The 23,010-nt window shown below is 50.6% G+C and overlaps 1 protein-coding gene across 1 annotated transcript in view; it reads right to left on the reverse strand.

Annotated features, from left to right (window-relative positions):
• The window catches only part of LOC137535387 (zinc finger protein 37-like), an 88,051-nt gene that overhangs the window by 41,751 nt on the left and 23,290 nt on the right, over window positions 1-23,010 (reverse strand). Inside the window, exon 3 of the mRNA XM_068257217.1 lies at window positions 10-363. Coding sequence (XP_068113318.1) covers window positions 10-363 — 354 coding nt within the window. The remainder of the gene's footprint in view (window positions 1-9; window positions 364-23,010) is intronic.

Genomic DNA, 23,010 nt, shown 5'->3' on the forward strand with positions numbered 1-23,010 from the left:
GCTTCTCACCAGTGTGACATCTCCTATGACTGACAAGTTGTGATTTCTGTACAAAACATTTCCCACACTGAGCACACAAATAGGGCTTCTCACCAGTGTGAGATCTCTCATGTATGACAAGACGTGATTTCCGCCCAAAACATTTCCCACATGTGGAACAGCAATAAGATCCTCCAGCAGGGGCAGAGCTGTGCTGGGTATGAGGCTCCTCAGGGTTAGACAGGTGAGGGGAGTCTGGGGGAATATTTGGGGTCACCAGGATATCTGCAGGAGACTCTTGTCCAGTGACATCATCATCCGTTGTACAGTCTGTAGATACAGAGAGACGAGTCTCTGAGAGGTTCCTGATGCCGGGACTCCGCCCTGCAAATAGAGAAACATCATCACTTCCTGTTAGAGAATTCTGAGGGGAGGAACAATTATCATTAGGGATGAAAGGAAAGAGGATGGTCGGCACTGCTGTACAACTTCCTTTATTTGGCAATATGCAGACAAGTAGGCTGTGTGTTACATCATCACTTCACAGTCCATAAGAAGAGACTAAACACGTACCGGTGCGGGGGGGATAATGGTGGGTGCTGGTTGCTCGGAGCCTGACGGCAGTTTCATGCACAACACATTAAGTTTTTGCACAAAATAAAATAATGAGGTATTTAAAATAAAAAATAGCTCCATAATAACTATGGGAAAATTATGCCCCTAGCGCTTTAATACCTATGATGCACTGTTGTTTATCATGCAATCAGTAACTGTAAAGGACAACTGAAGCAAGAGTGCTATGGAGGATACCATATATCTATCCTTTTACACAATACCAGTTGCCCGGCAGTCCTGCTGATTCTCTGCCACTAATACTTTCAGCCATACACCCTGTACAAGCATGCAGCAGATCTGGTGTTTCTGACATTATTGTCAGATCTGACAATATTAGGTGCATGCTTGTTTCTGGTGTGATTCAGACACTACTTCAGCCAAACAGATCAACAGGACAGCCAGGCAGCTGGTATTGTTTAAAAGGAAACAAAGATGGCAGCCACCATATTCTTGCCACTTCAGTTACCCTTTAACTTTGGGACAAGAAGCAATAAGCACTCAAATGTCCTATAAATAACTTCTGCCCAGCACTTTAAAATAATATATACAATACAATGGGCTCGATTCACAAAGCGGTGATAACCCAGTTAGCACGCCTAAAAGACTTTAGGCGTGATAACCATTGCACCACGCTGGTGAAAAGCCCCTTATCACGCCTAAACTCAGTGTAGGCGTGATAAGTTTAGGCATGATACGTTTAGATAAGTTTAGATCATGTGCAAAGTCCCGTGCGCAAAGCAGCGCCATTAAACTCTATGCAAAGTTTCGCGTGCACCAGACTTTGCTAGCGCAAAACTTTTGATCAGCTGTGCACTGCGGTGCTAACCCAGTTGGTGCTATAGTTATCACGCCTAAACTTATCACGCCTGACTAACTGAGTTTAGGCGTGATAAGGAACTGTTCACCAGCGTGCTAACTGTTAGCAACGCTTTGTGATTCAGTGCTACATAGTCTGTGCTTTCTGCAGAGTCCACAACGTATACGTGCGATCTCCTCCCCCAGTACAGTCCTCCATTCGCCTATAACACCTCGTATTCCAAATGCTATATTCCAGCAATGAGGTCCTTAGACCACCGGTGAGTGCCTCCACCACACCCCTATGATGGGCAACTCCCCGTTAGATGTGGACCCTTAAACTTATAGGGGTCTGCAGTACTTTTAAGGGTGATCAAAAGGCTGTCCCTCTGCCTGTATGCTGAACGCCTCTTCACTTTCCCTCTGGAGTTCTATGGACCAATCACCTCAAAGTATAAACCGTACACTCGCCATAGTGAAATAACGTTAGACAAGTTACTGAAAGTTAAAGATTTGCACTCACATTTAAAAGAAGCTAAAATCAGCATGTGTTTTATTGGTCTCTCGGCTGGTGGGCCGCTGGACTGGCTACCATCATTGGCTGCAATGCCGAGATGCCTGAACTGCGCTGCTCCATGCAGTCTCCTCTTAGCTCCGCACAGAAGCTCCTCCCTACATGTTTCGCCACCTAGAGTGACTCATCAGGGGCATGCCCCCCTATGGAACTGGCTGTTCTTATTCCCTCTCTCCCCTCCCCCCTCCAGCAAATCACCTCTACGCTGCCCACTTCAGACCCTGCACAGCGCTCTCACCAGTGAGAGAGAGTTTACATGCAAAGTTATATTGCATATATACAAGGTGACCCTCAATTATTATTCAAAAAGCACATCAAATCATTCATTCAGACCTTTGGGTCTGACTGCACCATATGAAATATCCAGCGAGTAGGTTTGGGAATTGAGTCTGACCACATTGTGCCCCCCCCCCCCCTTCCTTGGGCATCTTACTTTCTGTAATCCACGGAGAGAGAGAACACCCCCGTCTCGCAGATGTCGGCTGCTTTGAAGTGAGAAACACAATGTCCCACCAGACCATTCCTGATGTTACACATGCGTTCCCCTATATGTCTTCTCAATGGCCTGGTGGTCCCGCCCACATACTGCAACCCACACTCTCGCCCACATACCGCAACCCACCTGAGCACCACAGTTACTACAACACATTTCTACCATTACAGCATATAAAATCACTGATTGTAAACCCTTTCCCAGTGCTAAAGGAAACCACCTGCTTCACCTTCTCTCCTCTCCCTCACATCCCCTACAGGGGTGACAGCCCCACCTGCTTCACCTTCTCTCCTCTCACTTCCTCCCATCCCTTACAGGGGTGACACCCCACCTGCTTCACCTTCTCTCCTCTCACATCCCCTACAGGGGAGACACCCCCACCGGCTTCACCTTCTTTCCTCTCGCTTCCTCACATCCCTTACAGGGGTGGCACCCACACCTGCTTCACCTTCTCTCATCTCGCTTCCTCACATCCCCTACAGGGGTGACACCCCCACCTGCTTCTCCTCCTCTCCTCTCACTTCCTTACATCCCTACAGGGGTGACACCCCCACCTGCTTCACCTCCTCTCCTCTCGCTTCATCACATCCCCTACAGGGGTGACACCCCCACCTGCTTCACCTCCTCTCCTCTCACTTCCTCACATCCCTTACAAGGGTAACACCCCAACCTGCTTAATCTCCTCTCATTTCCTCACATCCCCTACAGGGGTGACACCCCCAACTGCTTCACCTTCTCTTCACTCCCTTCCTTACATCCCCTACAGGGGTGACACCCCCACCTGCTTCACCTCCTCTCACGTCCTCACATCCCCTACAGGGGTGACACCCCCACCTGCTTCACTTCCTCTCACTTCCTCCCATCCACTACATGGGTGACACCCCCACCTGCTTCACCTTCTCTCCTCTCACTTCCTCCCATGCCCCACAGGGGTGACTCCCCCACCTGCATCACCATCTCTCCTCTCACATGCTCACATCCCCTACAGGGGTGACTCCCCCACCTGCTTCACCTTCTCTCCTCTAACTTCCTCACATCCCTAACAGGGGTGACACCCCCACCTGCTTCACCTTCTCTCCTCTCACTTCCTCACATCCTCTACAGCAGGGGTCCCCAACCTTTTCCGGCCCGGGGACCACTTTCTGACCAAATTTTTCTCCGGGGCCCGCGGGGGGTTCGGGGGGGGGGGGGGGGGGTTGGTTTGCGTCCTAGTGGACAGTATCGTGCACAGCGGGTTACCGGGGGGGCATAGCTAGCATAGTTGCCCCAGTATAGGGAGTTTAGTTGCCCCAGTATGGCTAGTACAGTTACCTCAGTATAGCTAATATAGTGCCCAGTATAGGTAGGTAGTGCCCCAGTATAGCTAGTATAGTGCCCAGTATTGGTAGGTAGTGCCCCAGTATAGCTAGTAAAGTGCCCAGTATAGGTAGTATAGTGCCCCAGTATAGTTAGTATGCCCCAGTATAGCTAGTATAGTGCCTTAGTATAGCTAGTATGCCCCAGTACAGCTAGTATAGTGCCCAGTATAGCTAGTATAGTGCCCCAGTATAGCTAGTAGTGCCCCAGTACAGCCAGTATAGTGCCCAGTATAGCTAGTATAGTGCCCAAGTATAGCTAGTATAGTGCCCAGTACAGCCAGTATAGTGCCCAGTACAGCCAGTATAGTGCCCAGTATAGCTAGTATAGTGCCCCAGTATAGCTAGTATAGTGCCCCAGCATAGCTAGTATAGTGCCCGAGTACAGCCAGTATAGTGCCCCAGTACAGCCAGTTTAGTGCCCAGTACAGCCAGTATAGTGCCCCAGTATAGCTAGTATAGTGCCCCAGTATAGCTAGTATAGTGCCCCAGTACAGCCAGTATAGTGCCCAGTACAGCCAGTATAGTGCCCAGTACAGCCAGTATAGTGCCCAGTACAGCCAGTACAGCCAGTACAGCCAGTATAGTGCCCAGTACAGCCAGTATAGTGCCCAGTACAGCCAGTATAGTGCCCAGTATAGCTAGTATAGTGCCCCAGTATAGCTAGTATAGTGCCCCAGCATAGCTAGTATAGTGCCCCAGTACAGCCAGTATAGTGCCCCAGTATAGCTAGTATGCCCCAGTATAGCTAGTATAGTGCCCCAGTATAGCTAGTATAGTGCCCCAGTATAGCTAGTAGTGCCCCAGTACAGCCAGTATAGTGCCCAGTACAGCCAGTATAGTTCCCAGTACAGCCAGTATAGTGCCCCAGTATAGCTAGTATAGTGCCCCAGTATAGCTAGTAGTGCCCCAGTACAGCTAGTATAGTGCCCAGTACAGCCAGTATAGTGCCCAGTACAGCTAGTATAGTGCCCAGTATAGCTAGTATAGTGTCCCAGTATAGCTAGTAGTGCCCCAGTACAGCCAGTATAGTGCCCAGTATAGCTAGTATAGTGCCCAAGTATAGCTAGTATAGTGCCCAAGTATAGCAGCCCCCACCTCCCCCCCGCGGCCGCCGCTGCTGCAGTTACCTTGGCCGGTGTTCCGACGTGATTCCCCTCTCTCTCTCTCTCGCCGGAGCGCGCCCCGCGGCTGCTGTGATGGAGAGGGAGGAAGCAGGAAAGAGAGAGCGGTTCCCATAGTAACGGCGCGCCGCTACAGGAAGCCGCTCTTTCTCTCCTGCTTTCTCCCTCTCTGTCACAGCAGCAGCAGGGCACGCTGCTGTGACTCACGCTGGAAAGAGAGAGAAGAAGGGGGAATATAAGAGACCAAGCGGCCGCCAGAGATAGCAGCGGCGGCCGCGGAGGGGGCGGGGCGGCGGGGGCAGGCAAGAGGACAGTCCCGCGGCCCAACTGAAAACGTCCTGCGGACCACCAGTGGGCCGCGGACCACAGGTGTCTACAGGGGTGACACCCCACCTGCTTCACCTTCTCTCCTCTCGCTTCCTCACATCCCTAACAGGGGTGACACCCCCACCTGCTTCACCTTCTCTCCTCTCACTTTCTCACATCCTCTACAGGGGTGACTCCCCCACCTGCTTCACCTTCTCTCCTCTAACTTCCTCACATCCCCTACAGGGGTGACACCCCACCTGCTTCACCTCCTCTCCTCTCGCTTCCTCACATCCCTAACAGGGGTGACACCCCCACCTGCTTCACCTTCTCTCCTCTCACTTTCTCACATCCTCTACAGGGGTGACACCCCCACCTTCTCTCCTCTCACTTCCTCACATCCTCTACAGGGTTGACACCCCCACCTGCTTCACCTTCTCTACTCTCACTTCCTCGCATCCCTTACAGGGGTGACACCCCCAACTGCTTCACCTCCTCTCCTCTCACTTTCTCACATCCCCTACAGAGGTGACACCCCCACCTGTTTCATCTTCTCTCCTCTCCCTTCCTTACATCCCCTACAGGGGTGACACCCCCACCTGCTTCTCCTCCTCTCACTTTCTCACATCTCCAACAGAGGTGACACCCCCACCTGCTTCACCTCCTCTCCTCTCACTTCCTCACAGCCCCTACAGAGGTGACACCCCCACCTGCTTCACCTTCTTTCCTCTTGCTTCCTCACATCCCCTACAGGGGTGACACCCCCACCTGCTTCACCTTCTCTCCTCTCACTTCCTCACATCCCCTACAGGGGTGAGACCCCAACCTGCTTCACCTCCTCTCCTCTCGCTTCCTTAAATCCCCTACAGGGGTGACACCCCCACCTGCTTCACCTTCTCTCCTCTAGCTTCCTAAAATCCCCTACAGGGGTGACACACCCACCTGCTTTACCTTCTCTCCTCTCACTTCCTCACATCCCCTACAGGGGTGAGACCCCAACCTGTTTCACCTCCTCTCCTCTCGCTTCCTTAAATCCCCTACAGAGGTGACACACCCACCTGCTTCACCTCCTCTCCTCTTGCTTCCTCACATCCCCTACAGGGGTGACACACCCACCTGCTTCACCTCCTCTCCTCTTGCTTCCTCACATCCCCTACAGGGGTGACACCCCCAACTGCTTCACCTTCTCTCTACTCCCTTCCTCACATCCCCTACAGGGGTGACACCCCCACCTGCTTCACCTCCTCTCACTTCCTCACATCCCCTACAGGGGTGACACCCCCACCTGCTTCACCTTCTCTCCTCTCACTTCCTCCCATGCCCCACAGGGGTGACTCCCCCACCTGCATCACCATCTCTCCTCTCACATGCACACATCCCCTACAGGGGTGACTCCCCCACCTGCTTCACCTTCTCTCCTCTCACTTTCTCACATCCCCTACAGAGGTGACAACCCCACCTGCTTCACCTTCTCTCCTCTCACTTCCTTACATCCCCTACAGGGGTGACACCCCCACCGGCTTCACCTTCTCTCCTCTCACTTCCTTACATCTCCTACAGGGGTGACACCCCCACCTGCTTCACCTCCTCTCCTCTCACTTTTTCACATCCCCTACAGAGGTGACACCCCCACCTGCTTCACCTCCTCTCCTCTCACTTCCTCACAGCCCCTACAGAGGTGACACCCCCACCTGCTTCACCTACTTTCCTCTTGCTTCCTCACATCCCCTACAGGGGTGACACCCCCACCTGCTTCACCTACTCTCCTCTCGCTTCCTCACATCCCCTACAGGGGTGACACCTCCACCTGCTTCACCTCCTCTCCTCTCACTTCCTCACAGCCCCTACAGAGGTGACACCCCCACCTGCTTCACCTACTCTCCTCTTGCTTCCTCACAGCCCCTACAGAGGTGACACCCCCACCTGCTTCACCTACTCTCCTCTTGCTTCCTCACATCCCCTACAGGGGTGACACCCCCACCTGCTTCACCTACTCTCCTCTTGCTTCCTCACATCCCTAACAGGGGTGACACCCCCACCTGCTTCACCTCCTCTCCTCTCACTTTCTCACATCCCCTACAGGGGTGACACCCCCACCTGCTTCACCTCCTCTCCTCTCACTTCCTCCCATCCCCTACAGGGGTGACACCCCCACCTGCTTCACCTCCTCTCCTCTCACTTTTTCACATCCCCTACAGGGGTGACACCCCCACCTGCTTCACCTTCTCACCTCTCACTTCCTCCCATCCCCTACAGGAGTGACACCCCACCTGCATCACCTTCTCTCCTCTCACTTCCTTAAATCCCCTACAGGGGTGACTCCCCCACCTGCTTCACCTCCTCTCCTCTCACTTCCTCCCATCCCCTACAGGGGTGACACCCCACCTGCTTCACCTTCTCTCCTCTCACTTTCTCACATTCCCTACAAGGGTGACACCCCCACCTGCTTCACCTCCTCTCCTCTCACTTCCTCCCATCCCCTACAGGGGTGACACCCCCACCTGCTTCACCTCCTCTCCTCTCACTTTTTCACATCCCCTACAGGGGTGACACCCCCACCTGCTTCACCTTCTCACCTCTCACTTCCTCCCATCCCCTACAGGAGTGACACCCCCACCTGCTTCACCTTCTCTCCTCTCACTTCCTCCCATCCCCTACAGGGGTGACACCCCCACCTGCTTCACCTTCACTCCTCTCATTTCTTGCATCCCCTACAGGGGTGACTCCCCCACCTGCTTCACCTCCTCTCCTCTCACTTCCTCCCATCCCCTACAGGGGTGACACCCCACCTGCTTCACCTTCTCTCCTCTCACTTTCTCACATTCCCTACAAGGGTGACACCCCCACCTGCTTCACCTCCTCTCCTCTCACTTCCTCCCATCCCCTACAGGGGTGACTCCCCCACCTGCTTAACCTTCTCTCCTCTCACTTCCTCACATCCCCTACAGGGGTGACACCCCCACCTGCTTCACCTCCTCTCCTCTCACTTCCTCCCATCCCCTACAGGGGTGACACCCCACCTGCTTCACCTCCTCTCCTCTCACTTCCTCCCATCCCCTACAGGGGTGACACCCCCACCTGCTTTACCTTCTCTCCTCTCACTTCCTCACATCCCCTACAGGGGTGACTCCCCCACCTGCTTCACCTTTACTCCTCTCACTCCTCTCATTTCTTGCATCCCCTACAGGGGTGACACCCCCACCTGCTTCACCTTCTCTACTCTCACTCCTCTCATTTCTTGCATCCCCTACAGGGGTGACACCCCCACCTACTTCACCTTCACTCCTCTCACTTCCTCACATTTTTGTATCCCCTACAGGGGGTGAAACCCCGGTTGCTGCCACCTTCACAGTGTGTTAGGGGTTTATTTAGGCTATACACAACTAAGGGATAGGATACTCATAAAATTTGGAGCCCTCCTAGATATAAGCTCGGGTTGCAGGGGAAGGATTTTATTGAGGTGAGGATCTGATATTAGAATTTCCCAGTATTTCCGGATAATTGCTTGTACTTCTCTATATTCAGACCCTCCCCCATGTGTTGCTTTATTAATTAAAATCTGTTCTCTATACATAACCCTCACCCTCTCCCCCTCAGTTGCCAAAAAATTCACTATCATATCCTTTATCAATAAATCTATCAACCAATATCTGCGTTTGTGTATCGAAATCACCAAGTGCAGTACAATTGTGCCTCAAGCACATGAACTGTCCCCTGGGTACACCTCTGACCCACTGAGGCTGATGACAGCTTTTTACAGAGATGAACCCATTGCGATCAGTTTTCTTAACCACTTAATGATTCTACAACACTTTATCTATGCCGCTGGAGACTTCATCTTAGCCTCAGGGGTGTAGCTGTAAGTATCTCGCCATGACCGCTGCTCTGTGCACACCTGCGCACGTTCTCGTGGCCGCCCGTTAGTAACACAGTTCCCATTCGTTGATCTAAGTCCCCATGTCAATGATCACCAGTATCAATGAGATACCTGCGGTCATTGTAAAAAAACAAAGTAACACATAATGGGGACATATTGTGGCCATATAGTAAAATTACACCTATATACATTTTTGTTTATATAAAAACATACATATACCATTAGAATTAACCCCTTACCTCCTTCACTCTCCCATAGTTCGGCAAAATAACTTTGCATATTAAAAACAATGACAAAAAAAATACATAAATAGTTAGCTTAGGTACTGCAGTTTTTGAATATGTCTGTCTTGAGGGTATATTACTGTTATTGTCTTTGCATATATGAGCTTGTAATTAATGATGGATGCAAAACAGAAAAAATACACCTTTCTTTGTAAATAAAATATTGTCACCATACATTGTACTAGGGAAATATTTTAAACATTACAATAATCGGGACACATGAGGAAGTCAAATGTGTAGGTTTTATCCATAGTAGAAAGTTTTATTTTAAAACGTAATGGCCAAAACTGAGAAAAAATGATTTTTTCCCCCATTTTTTTTCTTGTTATTCCCGGTAAAATGCATTTAGAATAAAATAATTCTTAGCAAAGTGTACCACCTAAAAAAAGCCTAATTGGTGGCAAAAAGATATAAATCATTTTGTTGTGATAAGTAGTGATAAAGTTATTGGCGAATGAAAGGGCGGAGAGCTGAAAGGTGAAAATTTCTCTGGTGCATTAGGGGAACAAAACCCTCAGTGGGGAAGTGGTTGAAGTGTGTTTTCATTTTTATTGCCCAGTAAGAAGGTAGGACAGCACTCTAATGATTCAGGGGTCAGGCGTGCAGCGGATCCACCCGTGTACCATCCGGGTAAACAGTCCAAAATCCCCAAGACGATCCAGCACCGCTCTTTTATCAGAAAAATTGCTTTATTGGATCTTACAAAATATAAATAAAAAGCTGCATAGTGGCAGCTTTTTATGTATATTTTGTAAGATCCAATAAAGCAATTTTTCGGATAAAAGAGCGGTGCTGGATCGTCTTGGGGATTTTGTTTTCATGTTTATTACTTTTTCCTCCACATCTATACATGAATCCAAAAAAATAACATTAGTGTGACTATACTCCAAAGTAAAAGATATATTCAGGGTATTGTCAATTGGAAATTCCCAAAAATCTCATAGTGTTGTTTTTTTTCAGATCCCCTGCACACAAAAAATAAGTCATGCCCCAAAATATACTCTTCCCATATTCCCAAAAACAAATTCACAAAACCTGGTGCAGAGCCCGTTCCCATCGCACAACCCCCATGTTGTTTTACAAAACCTGGTGCAGAGCCCGTTCCCATCGCACAACCCCCATGTTGTTTTAAAAAACCTGGTGCAGAGCCCGCTCCCATCGCACAACCCCCATGTTGTTTGAAAAAAAATCTCTCCTGTGCAAAAAAATTTTTTTTCCAGTGCAAATTTGAGCAGCCTTAAAAGGAATGTCCAAGCAAAATAAAAAAAATGAGTTTCACTTACCTGGGGCTTCTACCAGCCCCATGCAGCCATCCTGTGCCCTGGTAGTCACTCACTGCTGTTCCAGTCCCCCGCTGGCAGCTTGCCGACCTCGGAGGTCGGCGGGACGCATTGCGTACTTTTTTACATATTCTCGCTAGTGCAGGAACATTAACACATACATTTTTAGGCATTACTGGTGAACCAGTAATGCGTAAAAAATGTGTTAATGTTCCTGCACTAGCGGGAATGCGTAAAAATGTACGCAATGCGTCCCGCAGACCTCCGAGGTCGGCAAGCCGTCAGCGGGGGACTGGAACAGCAGTGAGTGACTACGAGGGCACAGGATGGCTGCATGGGGCTGGTAGAAGCCCCAGGTAAGTGAAACTCATTTTTTATTTTGCTTGGACATTCCCTTTAATAAAAACCACGTCTGCTCATCAGATACAGTGGGTTGCAAAAGTATTCGGCTCCCTTGAAGTTTTCCACATTTTGTCATATTACTGCCACAAACATGAATACATTTTATTGGAATTCCACATGAAAGACCAACACAAAGTGGTGTACACATGAGAAGTGGAACGAAAATCATACATGATTCCAAACATTTTTTACAAATAAATAAATGCAAAGTGGTGTGTGCATAATTATTCGGCCCCCTTTGATCTGAGTGCAGTCAGTTGCCTATAGACATTGCCTGACGAGTGCTAATGACTAAATAGAATGCACCTGTGTGTAATCTAATGTCAGTACAAATACAGCTGCTCTGTGAGGGTCTCAGAGGTTGTCTAAGAGAATATTGGGAGCAAAAACACCGTGAAGTGCAAAGAACACACAAGACAGGTCAGGGATCAAGTTATTGAGAAATTTAAAGCAGGCTTAGGCTACAAAAAGATTTCCAAAGCCTTGAACATCCCACGGAGCACTGTTCAAGCGATCATTAAGAAATGGAAGGAGTATGGCACAACTGTAAACCTACCAAGACAAGGCCGTCCACCTAAACTCACAGGCCGAACAAGGAGAGCGCTGATCAGAAATGCAGTCAAGAGTCCCATGGTGACTCTGGGCGAGCTGCAGAAATCTACAGCTCAGGTGGGGGAATCTGTCCATAGGACAACTATTAGTTGTGCACTGCACAAAGTTGGCTCTTATGGAAGAGTGACAAGAAGAAAGGCATTGTTAACAGAAAAGCATAAGAAGTCCCGTTTGCTGTTTGCCACAAGCCATGTGGGGGACACAGCGACCATGTGGAAGAAGGTGCTCTGGTCAGATGAGTCCAAAATGGAACTTTTTGGCCAAAATGAAAAACGCTATGTGTGGCAGAAAACTAACACTGCACATCACTCTGAACACACCCTCCCCACTGTCAAATATGGTGGTGGCAGCATCATGCTCTGGGGGTGCTTCTCTTCAGCAGGGACAGGGAAGCTGGTCAGAGTTGATGGGAAGATGGATGGAGCCAAATACAGGGCAAACTTGGAAGAAAACCTCTTGGAGACTGCAAAAGACTTGAGACTGGGGCGGAGGTTCACCTTCCAGCAGGACAATGACCCTAAACATAAAGCCAGGGCAACAATGGAATGGTTTAAAACAAAACATATCTATGTGTTAGAATGGCCCAGTCAAAGTCCAGATCTAAACCCAATCGAGAATCTGTGGTAAGATCTGAAAACTGCTGTTCACAAACGCTGTCCATCTAATCTGACTGAGCTGGAGCTGTTTTGCAAAGAAGAAGGGGCAAGGATTTCAGTCTCTAGATGTGCAAAGCTGGTAGAGACATACCCTAAAAGACTGGCAGCTGTAATTGCAGCAAAAGGTGGTTCTACAAAGTATTAACTCAGGGGGCCGAATAATTACGCACACACCACTTTGCAGTTATTTATTTGTAAAAAATGTTTGGAATCATGTATGATTTTCGTTCCACTTCTCACGTGTACACCACTTTGTATTGGTCTTTCACGTGGAATTCCAATAAAATTGATGCATGTTGGTGGCAGTAATGTGACAAAATGTGATAAACTTCAAGGGGGCCGAATACTTTTGCAACCCACTGTATATGGCCATTATTCCTCATGTAATATTCCGCTGCTTTCACACCCTCAGGCCCCTTTCATACTGCATTACCTTGTTTACCGCAGGGTAACACTACACCAATGAAAGTCTATGGGGCATGTCATACCTGGCGCCGAGCGATGCGCCGGAAGTCCTCGTATTGCCGCTCGGCTGACACTGGAGCATCCGTGTGTTGATGTCCAGCATGCATGATGAAGTGTGGCGACTGGAAGTCATACAAGCCTATGACGCCACACATATATTAAAACTGTTCGCCGCACGTATTGGCGTCACGCATGCGCGCAAGCGTATTATGACAATAGACGTCCGCGTAATTCTACCGTTGGCCACAGGCAGCAAGTGCTAGAGAGCCCCACTTCCTGTTTGGATTGCAGTCAGAAGGGAGATGATAATGTGCATTGGCGCAGTAATCCCAGAAGGCTATTTTTTAGCATTGCGGTGCTATCAGATCACCACAACGCTGGTTACAAGCGTGAAACTGGCCTCAGCCTGGGGTATGTTTGAGTACAAGGAGGATATGTCCGCTGTTACCAGCAAACCCCCCTCACAGTCACACCTCCAAACCCTCCAGCAGCTGAATGGTGTTTTTGTTGTCCTTTAAGACACAAGGCAGATCTGCCACCAATGGTTGCAGGAACAGGTCGAGATATTGGCCAAGCCGATCTGTGACCAACCCGATCCCACTAACAATAGATCTGCCCAGTAGAGATGGTCCGAACTGTTCGCCTGATGAATAGTTCAGGGTGAACAAGGGGTGTTCGCATTCACATTGCCTGGAGAACACTTCGTCCATGTTCGTCCTGCCCCCTACACATTATAAGGGAGCCAAAAATTGACCCCTCACCCCAGAGTCAGCAGACACATGGCAGCCAATCAGCTATCCCTTCCATCTGGCCCATCCCCCACCTATCAGAATGCCAGCACAGCAGCCATTTTGCAGTCTGTGTTTGGTTTCTGTGCTAGGCAGATGAGGGACAGTGTGTTGCAAGGTTCTCCCCAGAATTTTTTTTCAGCCGGGTGGCATGAAAAAGTAGCCGGGTGGGGAAGCAAGGGCCCTTTTCCACTAGGTGTGATCACGCAACCTACAATTTACACTACCCGTAATTGCTCCATATAGGTGCTGGGAACGGAGCACGATCGCCCGACAATTGTGATTCAAAAAAATACGACGCATGCTAGTGGGAAATGAGCATCGCAATTTACATGTTATCACGGTGCTCATCAAAATGGCTGTGATCCGCTTTCTAAAGCGGATCGCAGCTAGTGGAAAAGGGCCCTAAGGTCATGCTGAGTGGAAAAGAAGGGTAACGCCGAAGTGGGGTGGGTGGGTAAGTACGTCAGGCAGGTCTAGGGTAGGCTAGTGGTCAGGCTGGTGGCTAGTGGGGTGGGTTGGTAAGTGGTGAGGTGGGTGGCTAGTAAGTGGGTAGGTGGTCAGGCTGGTGGCTAGTGGGGCAGGTTGGCAAGTGGTGAGGCTGGTGGGTAGGTGGTCAGGTTGTTGGCTAGTGGTCAGGCTGGTGGCTAGTGGGGCGGTGGTCAGGCTGGTGGGCTAGTGGGGAGGTGGTCAGGCTGGTGGGCTAGAGGGGAGGTGGTCAAGCTGGTGGGCTAGTGGTTAGGCTAGTGGGGAGGTGGTCAGGCTGGTGGGCTAGTGGGGTGGTGGTTAGGCTGGTGGGCTAGTGGGGTGGTGGTCAGGCTGGTGGGCTAGTGGGGTGGTGGTCAGGCTAGTGGGGGGGGGGGGGTGTCAGGCTGGTGGCTAGTGCGGTGGGTGGTCAGGCTGATGGGCTAGTGGTCAGGCTGGTGGGATGGTGGTCAGGCTGGTGAGCTAGTGGGGAGGTGGTCAGGCTGGTGGACTAGTAGTCAGGCTGGTGGGGTGGTGGTCAGGCTGGTGGGCTAGTGGGGAGGTGGTCAGGCTGGTGGGCTAGTGGTCAGGCTGGTGAGCTAGTGGGGTGGTGATTAGGCTGGTGGGCTAGTGGTCAGGCTGGTGAGCTAGTGGGGTGGTGATTAGGCTGGTGGGCTAGTGGTCAGGCTGGTGAGTTAGTGGGGTGGTGATTAGGCTGGTGGGCTAGTGGTCAGGCTGGTGAGCTAGTGGGGTGGTGATTAGGCTGGTGAGCTAATGGGGTGCTGATTAGGCTGGTGGGCTAGTGGGGAGGTGGTCAGGCTGGTGAGCTAGTGGGGTGGTGATTAGGCTGGTGGGCTAGTGGTCAGGCTGGTGAGCTAGTGGGGTGGTGATTAGGCTGGTGAGCTAGTGGGGTGGTGATTAGGCTGGTGGGCTAGTGGGGAGGTGGTCAGGCTGGTGGGCTAGTAGTCAGGCTGGTGGGCTAGTGGGGTGGTGATTAGGCTGGTGGGCTAGTGGTCAGGCTGGTGGGCTAGTGGGGTGGTGATCAGGCTAGTGGGCTAGTGGGGTGGTGGTCAGGCTGGTGGGGAGGGTGTGCAACTCACCTCACGCCCCCCCCCCCCCCCGCCCCGCAGATACAGTGCAACTCACCTCGCGCCCCCCGCCCCGCAGATACAACTGGCTCCTCGGGCTCTCGCAAACCTTAAGTGTCATCGGTGATTCGGTGGGGGCGGCAGCGTGCTTTGGCCGCGAGCAGTGTGGGGTAGGGGGATGCCCACAAGTGCAGTAGCTGGGGTCCGACCTCTATCCCCCCTCCCTCTCCCCCCGCTCAACCACGTGTGCGCAGCATCGGAGAGAAGACAGGAGACAGCGAGGATCAGGCGGCTGGCTTGTGCTCTAGCGTTTGAGACAGCCGAGAGCCAGTGACGCTGTATTTGCCGCCGCCGGAGGAGCTGGTTGAGCGGGGGGAGAGGGAGGGGGGAGGGATAGAGGTCGGACCCCAGCTACTGCACTTGTGGGCATTCCCCTACCCCACACTGCTCACGGCCGAATCACGCTGCGGCACGCCTGCCGATGACTGCAAGCCAATCAGCACAGACTTTAGGCAGCCGGGCGGGGTTTGAAACCACCCGGGCAGCCCGCCCACCTAATTAGCCCTGGGGAGAACACTGGTGTTGTGACAGGGAGAGCATTAGGTAGGCCTGTGTTCTGTGTCCTCAGTGCAGATTCTTGCTACTACCACATTGTCCTCAACAGCTAAGACCTTCTTAGGGCTGGTACATTGCTTTCCTTGCTATTGTATTCCTCTTCTGTGGCCAGTGCACAAGTTAGCTGTTGGAGACAGGTCTTCTGGTATCATCTGTAAATCATCCAGAACTAAGTTCCTGAATGCTACTTTTGCATGGAATCCCTTTTTTGGGGGGGTTGAATACTAAATACTGACAAATATTGTAAAAAAAAAAAGTAATATTATAAAAAAAAAAAACGATTTTATTAATTATGTTATTTTCATTGCAGTTCCTGCAGTAGTAGTTCTGCGCCTGCGTAGTGCGCTCCGGTCCATGTGGCGATGATTGACCGCGCCGCTCACGCAGGCGCAGTACAAGCCGTGCTCCAGGTCGGCCTGACGTCATCACCGCGGACCGGGAGGCAGAGGCGGCGAACGGCTGCAGGCAGAGCTGCAGTGATGGACATGCTGGGAGCTAGGGGCTGGACGAAGCCCCGGGTAAGTAGCACTTATTTTGCTTTACAATGCCTGATAACTTCTCTAAGGACCAGGCGATTTTGCATGCGGGGGTGGGTGGGTGGGGCATTTGGGGCGGTCGGGCAGACGGATGTCTGGTAGGGCTAGCTGGGCATGATGTCCCCTGTGCAGCCTGGTGTCCCCCCTGTAGCCAGCAGCCTTTACTCACCTCCCAAGCTCCAGTGGTGAGCAACTCTAGACCCCTCCACTCTGGCCGGCATCCCCGCTCGTACTGCTGCTCAGTTTGTCAGGGGAACATCAGGAAGGTGAGTGGATCCTCTTCTTCCCCTCATACCACCAATGCTCTAATAGTGATCACTATGATCCGCCCGTGATCGTAGTGATCACGTAAACAGGAGCCAATCGCGATGGCTCCTGATCAATGCGGGGAGATGTCAGCTGTCATATGACAGCTTATTCTCCCCTCTCGGGTGCGTGCGATCGCGGCGGGCTTAGATAGTCACAAGTGCGGCATAGGATTTACATGCGGCAATCCCCAAAGGGTTAAGCTGCACTATTAATTAACACAGTAGCGGCCGCTAGTGAAGTATCACAGTCTTCACAGGACCACTTGCACTTAAAGTTACGTGCGTTGCTACCTAAGCATTGCGCGTAACTAAGGAATGCATGCTCCTTACATAGCAACGTGCGCTGCTATGTAAGCCATGCATAGCAGCCATCCCTTTTTTTTATGAGTGCTCCCTCACGCTGTCCTGCTTTAGCAGCGCAGCTGAATGAATCAAGCCCAGGGTGAAATTGGGCCAGGATGATTTTTTTTCTTTACGAACCATAGATGCAAAGGATGCTGGGGGATTGCTGTCATAACTCCAACCCCCCCACATGTCCATGTGATCTAATCCAGGCAGACAGACAGACATCTGCAATAAGAATTATAGTAAACAGACAGAATAAGACAGGCTGCAGCAGTTCCCATCTCTCCTCTCTGTTACACACTGTGAAAAGAGATGTAATTTGATCCAGGCAGACAGAGAGAAGGGGAGGGAGGGGCAGGGGAGGAAACCAGGCTGGAGGGGAGGACACAATGCTGAGGGTGTATTTTAGCAAGGCTTCTGCATGAGGAGAAAGAAGGAAGTGCTAATTCAGATATAAATGTGAGTCTATTCTCTCCACTTTGATGCACCAGATGTAAACTTTATATGTTAATCTAACTGTACACAGTGCATAGACTACATATACAGTGGCAATAAAAAGTATGTGAACCCTTTGGAATTATATGGATTTCTGCACAAATTGGTCATAAAATGTTCATCTGATCTTCATCTGAGTCACAACAATAGACAATCACAGTCTGCTTAATGTAATACCACACAAATAATTAAATGTTTCCATGTTTTTATTGAACACACCATGTAAACATTCACAGTGCAGGTGGAAGAGGTATGTGAACCCTTGGATTTAATAACTGGTTGAACCTCCTTTGGCAGCAACAATTTAAACCAAATGTTTCTTGTAGTTGCAGATCAGACGTGCACAACGGTCAGAAATAATTTCTGAACATTCCTCTTTACAGAACTGTTTCAGTTCAGCAACATAATTCCTGGGATTACTGGTGTAAATTGCTTTCTTGAGGTCTAGCCACAGCATCTCAATCAGGTTGAGGTCAGGACTCTGACTGGGCCACTCCAGAAGGCGTATTTTCTTCTGTTTAAGCCATTTTGTTGTTGATTTACTTCTATGCTTTGGGTTGTTGTCTTGTTGCAACACCCATCTTCTGCTCAACTTCAAATGGTGGACAGATGGCATTAAGTTCTCCTGCAAAATGTCTTGATAAACTTGGGAATTCATCGTTCCTTTGATGATAGCAATCTGTCCAGGCCCTGACGCAGCAAAGCAGTCCCAAACCATGAAGCCCCCACCACCATACTTCACAGTTGGGATGAGGTTTTGATGTTGGGGTTGTCACGATTGTGGAACTTTCTCCGTGATCAGCACACAACGCGTGCGCTGACACGGCGGAAATCCTCCACAAGCGTATATTTGCAGGCACCCAGCAAAAGGTGCTACGCACCTGTAGAGGGAAATTCCTGTCGGCAGATGGCGCTGGGGAGTGCAGAGGAACCAATCCTCTGTACCTCCACAAGTGCCAGACCGGAATTGTACGAAGCGCAGAACGCAATCGCAAGAGAGGCGATTGCGAATGAGATTGAGCAAAGGGATAGGTTGTATGTGTGTGCGCCAATCCAGTCGCCACCCCGCGACCGCGCACACACAACAGCAGATACGAAATAGGAACGCGATCGCGAGAGGTGCGATCGCCAGACGTGACACAAGGCAGAATAGAATACGAGGGTAGCAAAGGCACAGCAAATACAATAAGGAGATACGGAAAATAACAAGCGCTAGCTAACCGCGAACACCGCACTCATTCGCAACAGTGCACGCGGTTATGCGCGATCTCCACGTGATAAGCACAATAGAGACAAGCACGCCTAACTAACCATAAACAGACAAACATGAAACAGAGGACGCAAGCGCTTGCTTAACGGTTACCTCACCGAGCCTGCAGCAAGCGTAGCGGACAAGACAGACACACGAAAAACAGGAACTAGGCAGAAAGGATCCACCGCTCTTCCGCCAGAGCAAGGGTGATCCAAGCAGGAACACAGATCAGAAAGATCCACAGCTGCTAACGCTAGCGGCTAGTGCGATCTAAACAAGACAGATCAGATGAGGTAGCTGGTAGCAACCGCTGCTCCAGCTTACACTCCAGGAACTAGATCAGAAGGATCCACAGCCGCTACCGCTAGAGGCCAGTGTGATCCAAACAAGACAGAGCGATTCGCTATCAACCGCCGCTGGTGACAGCGCAATCGCGACAGACAAGACAGAACAGAAGGATCCCCAGCGCTCGCAAAAAGTAGCTAGCGCGATCCCAGGAGACAGAACAGAAGGATCCCCAGCGCTAGCAAAAAGTAGCTAGCGCGATCCCAGAAGACAGAACAGAAGAGATAGCTGGTAGCAACCGCTGCACCAGCTATACTCCAAGAACAGAGATCAGAACCATTTCCTGTCAACCACCATAGGGGCAGGACAATGGCAACAGGCAAGACAAGACAGAACAGGCAATACAGATAATACAACCTGACTGGGCTAGCAGGGGAGCCTAAAGCAACCCCCAGGAATAAACTATACTAGATAGCAATGGCTGACACTCCAGCAGTGTCCATCAGGAACTGAGCATGGAAGGGAAATGTCCAGCAAAGCATTCTGGGAAACATAAAGCTCTTATAGTGCCAGTCATCAAAGAAGGCAGGTAGGGGATTTGCATAACGAATGTATGCAAATTCCCCAGCAAGAGAACAGACCAGAAACTTGCAATGGAAAGACAGGTCTCTGTTCCAGAGACCTGCAGCCCACAGACTAGAGGAATGGACAATCAGCTGTCTGCCTGTGCAGCCAGCTGAGCGGATCATCACAGGGGTGCTGTGCCTCTTTTTCTCCACACATAGTGTTGTGTGTTTCTTCCAAACAACTCAACTTTGGTTTCATCTGTCCGCAGAATATTTTGCCAGCACTGCTGTGGAACATCCAGGTGCTCTTTTGCAAACTTTAAACATGCAGCAATGTTTTTTTTTTTTTGGACAGCAGTGGCTTCCTCTGTGGTATGCTAGCATATGCTAGAGACTTTTGTAAGTCTTTAGCTGACACTCTAGGAGTCTTCTTCACCTCATTGAGCTCATATGTGCGAGGCATCATTCACATCAGGCAATGCTTCTTGGAAAAAGCAAATCCAAAACCTGTGGTGTGTTTTTTTTTATTAGGCAGGGCAGCTGTAACCAACACCTGTAATCTCATGTCACTGATTGGACTCCAGCTGGCTGACACCTCACTCCAATTAACTCTTGGAGATGTCATTAGTCTAGAGGTTCACATACCTTTTCCACCTGCACTGTGAATGTTTACATGGTGTGTTCAATAAAAACATGGAAACATTTAACTATTTGTGTGGTATTAGTTTAAGCAGACTGTGATTGGCTATTATTGTGCCTTAGATGAAGATCAAATCAAATTTTATGTCTAATTTGTGCAGAAATCCATATAATTCACATACTTTTTATTGCTACTGTATGTATTGCCATTCAAATCTTTTTTTGGCCGGAGGTGGTTTTTAAAAAAAACTCAGAGATGAGCACAGCTAAAGATTTCTTATGACTGAACAGAGGAGCGCGGGAGGAAGGTGAGGGACGCATCCGTGCTTATGGGGCTGGAGGAAGCCCCGGGTAAGCAAACAATCTTTAGCTGAGCTCATCTCTGAGTCTCTTTAACTTACCTCTGTGGGCTGCTCCATAGCCATCCACCTTGCAGCAGTCAATGCCACAAAGCTGTGGTTCAAAGTGCCAGTGAGTCCAGTGCGTCCCCAGCTACTAGAGCATGCTGGGCGGTGTAGTGTCCCTGGCTGCTGGTGCATGCTGGGAGATGTAGTGTCCCCGGCTGCTGGTGCATGTTGGGAGATGTAGTGTCCCCGGCTGCTGGTGCATGCTGGGAGACATAGCTTTTTCAGCCGCTGGTGCATGCTGGGAGATGTAGTGTCCCCGGCTGCTGGTGCATGCTGGGAGATGTAGTGTCCCCAGCTGCTGGTGCATGTTGGGAGACATAGCTTTTTCAGCCGCTGGTGCATGCTGGGTGATGTAGTGTCCCAGGCTGCTGGTGCATGCTGGGAGATGTAGTGTCCCCGGCTGTTGGTGCATTTTGGGAGACATAGCTTTTTCAGCCGCTGGTGCATGCTGGGTGATGTAGTGTGCCCAGCTGCTGGTGCATGCTGGGAGATGTAGCATGCCCGGCTGCTGGTGCATGCTGGGAGATGTAGTGTCACTGGCTGATGGTGCATGCTGGGAGATGTAGTGTCACTGGCTGATGGTGAATGCTGGGAGATGTAGTGTCACTGGCTGATGGTGCATGCTGGGAGATGTAGTGTCACTGGCTGATGGTGCATGCTGGGAGATGTAGTGTCCCCGGCTGCTGGTGCATGCTGGGAGATGTAGTGTCACCGGCTGCTGGTGCATGCTGGGAGACATCGCTTTTCCAGCTGCTGGTGCATGCTGGGTGATGTAGTGTGCCCGGCTGCTGGTGCATGCTGGGAGATGTAGTGTCCCCGGCTGCTGGTGCATGCTGAGAGACATAGCTTTTCTAGCCGCTGGTGCATGCTGGGTGATGTAGTGTGCCCAGCTGCTGGTGCATGCTGGGAGATGTAGCATGCCCAGCTGCTGGTGCATGCTGGGAGATGTAGTGTCCCTGGCTGATGGTGCATGCTGGGAGATGTAGTGTCCCCGGCTGCTGGTGCATGCTAGGAGATGTAGCATCCTCAGCTGCTGGTGCATGCTGGGAGATGTTGTGTGCCCCGCTGCTGGTGCATGCTGGGGGATGTAGTGTCCCTGGCTGATGGTGCATGCTGGGAGATGTAGTGTCCCGGCTGCTGGTGCATGCTAGGATATGTAGCATCCCCAGCTGCTGGTGCATGCTGGGAGATGTAGTGTGCCCGGCTGCTGGTGCATGCTGGGGTATGTAGTGTCCCTAGCTGCTGGTGCATGTTTGGAGATGTAGTGTGCCCGGCAGCTGGTGCATGCTGGGGGATGTAGTGTCCCTAGCTGCTGGTGCATGTTTGGAGATGTAGTGTGCCCGGCAGCTGGTGCATGCTGGGGGATGTAGTGTCCCTAGCTGCTGGTGCATGTTTGGAGATGTAGTGTGCCCGGCAGCTGGTGCATGCTGGGAGATGTAGTGTCCCTAGCTGCTGATGCATGCTGGGAGATATAAAGACATTAAATATAAAGACATTAAAGAATGCATCTCCCAGCATGTATTAGCGTCTGGGAACACTACATGTCATGACTGGGGGCACGCTGGAGGTAATATGTCCAGCAAATTTTATGTTTATAGAATGTACGGAAGCTTTGCTATTAACCACTAAATTTGGCGCCATTGAATTCAATGCAATTCTGCCCCCCGAAATATCCAGGCAAACATGTGAAAGGTAAATTTTTAAAAGGAATACGTGGCAATTCCAAAAAAAAACCTCAGTAAGCAAAAATGGGCCAATTCACTGTGAGATTGAAAAAACCCTGCTTATCCCTACTCATTTATAAAGTGTGACAATAAGATGATCATTTTTCCACACTGAGACACGTGTGCTGGTCATGTTTCTCCAGACTGGAATTAGACCAACCAAGATAAGCCACAACTCCAATCACTGCTCCAATTTCACGCTGTACACTAGGGCTGAACGATTTTCGGTTTGAAACCGAAAATCGTGATCAGGGGTAAGACGATCTTGAGATCACCAGAGCTGTGGTTTTCGCTGCCGCTGACTCCTGCTCTGCTCCCGGCAGCCTCCTCCTCAGTCACATATGTAAGCTAAAGCAGAAATGTTCCCAGTAGGTGCTGAAGAGGAGGCCAGTGAGGGGTTAATGAGTCGGACCATTCCCTCTCCAGGTGACAGCCAGGCTGGTGAATGGGGCAGACACAGGAAGGATGGCTGGTCCTGCCCCCCTCCCCCCCACCCTGGAAAATGAGAAGAGCCTGAGAGACAAGCTGCCCGGGAAGCCGAGCCATTCACACAGTAATTAACCACTTCAGCCTAACTGGACGAAAAGTTAGGCTGCGCGCACTCCCGCGGGTCGCGCGCGCTCCCGCGGGCCCCCCCATGCGCGCTCCTGCTGGGGGCCGTTAGCCCAGCAAACAATGAA

Source organism: Hyperolius riggenbachi, chromosome 10 (genome assembly GCF_040937935.1).
Source record: "Hyperolius riggenbachi isolate aHypRig1 chromosome 10, aHypRig1.pri, whole genome shotgun sequence".
NCBI lineage: Eukaryota > Metazoa > Chordata > Amphibia > Anura > Hyperoliidae > Hyperolius > Hyperolius riggenbachi.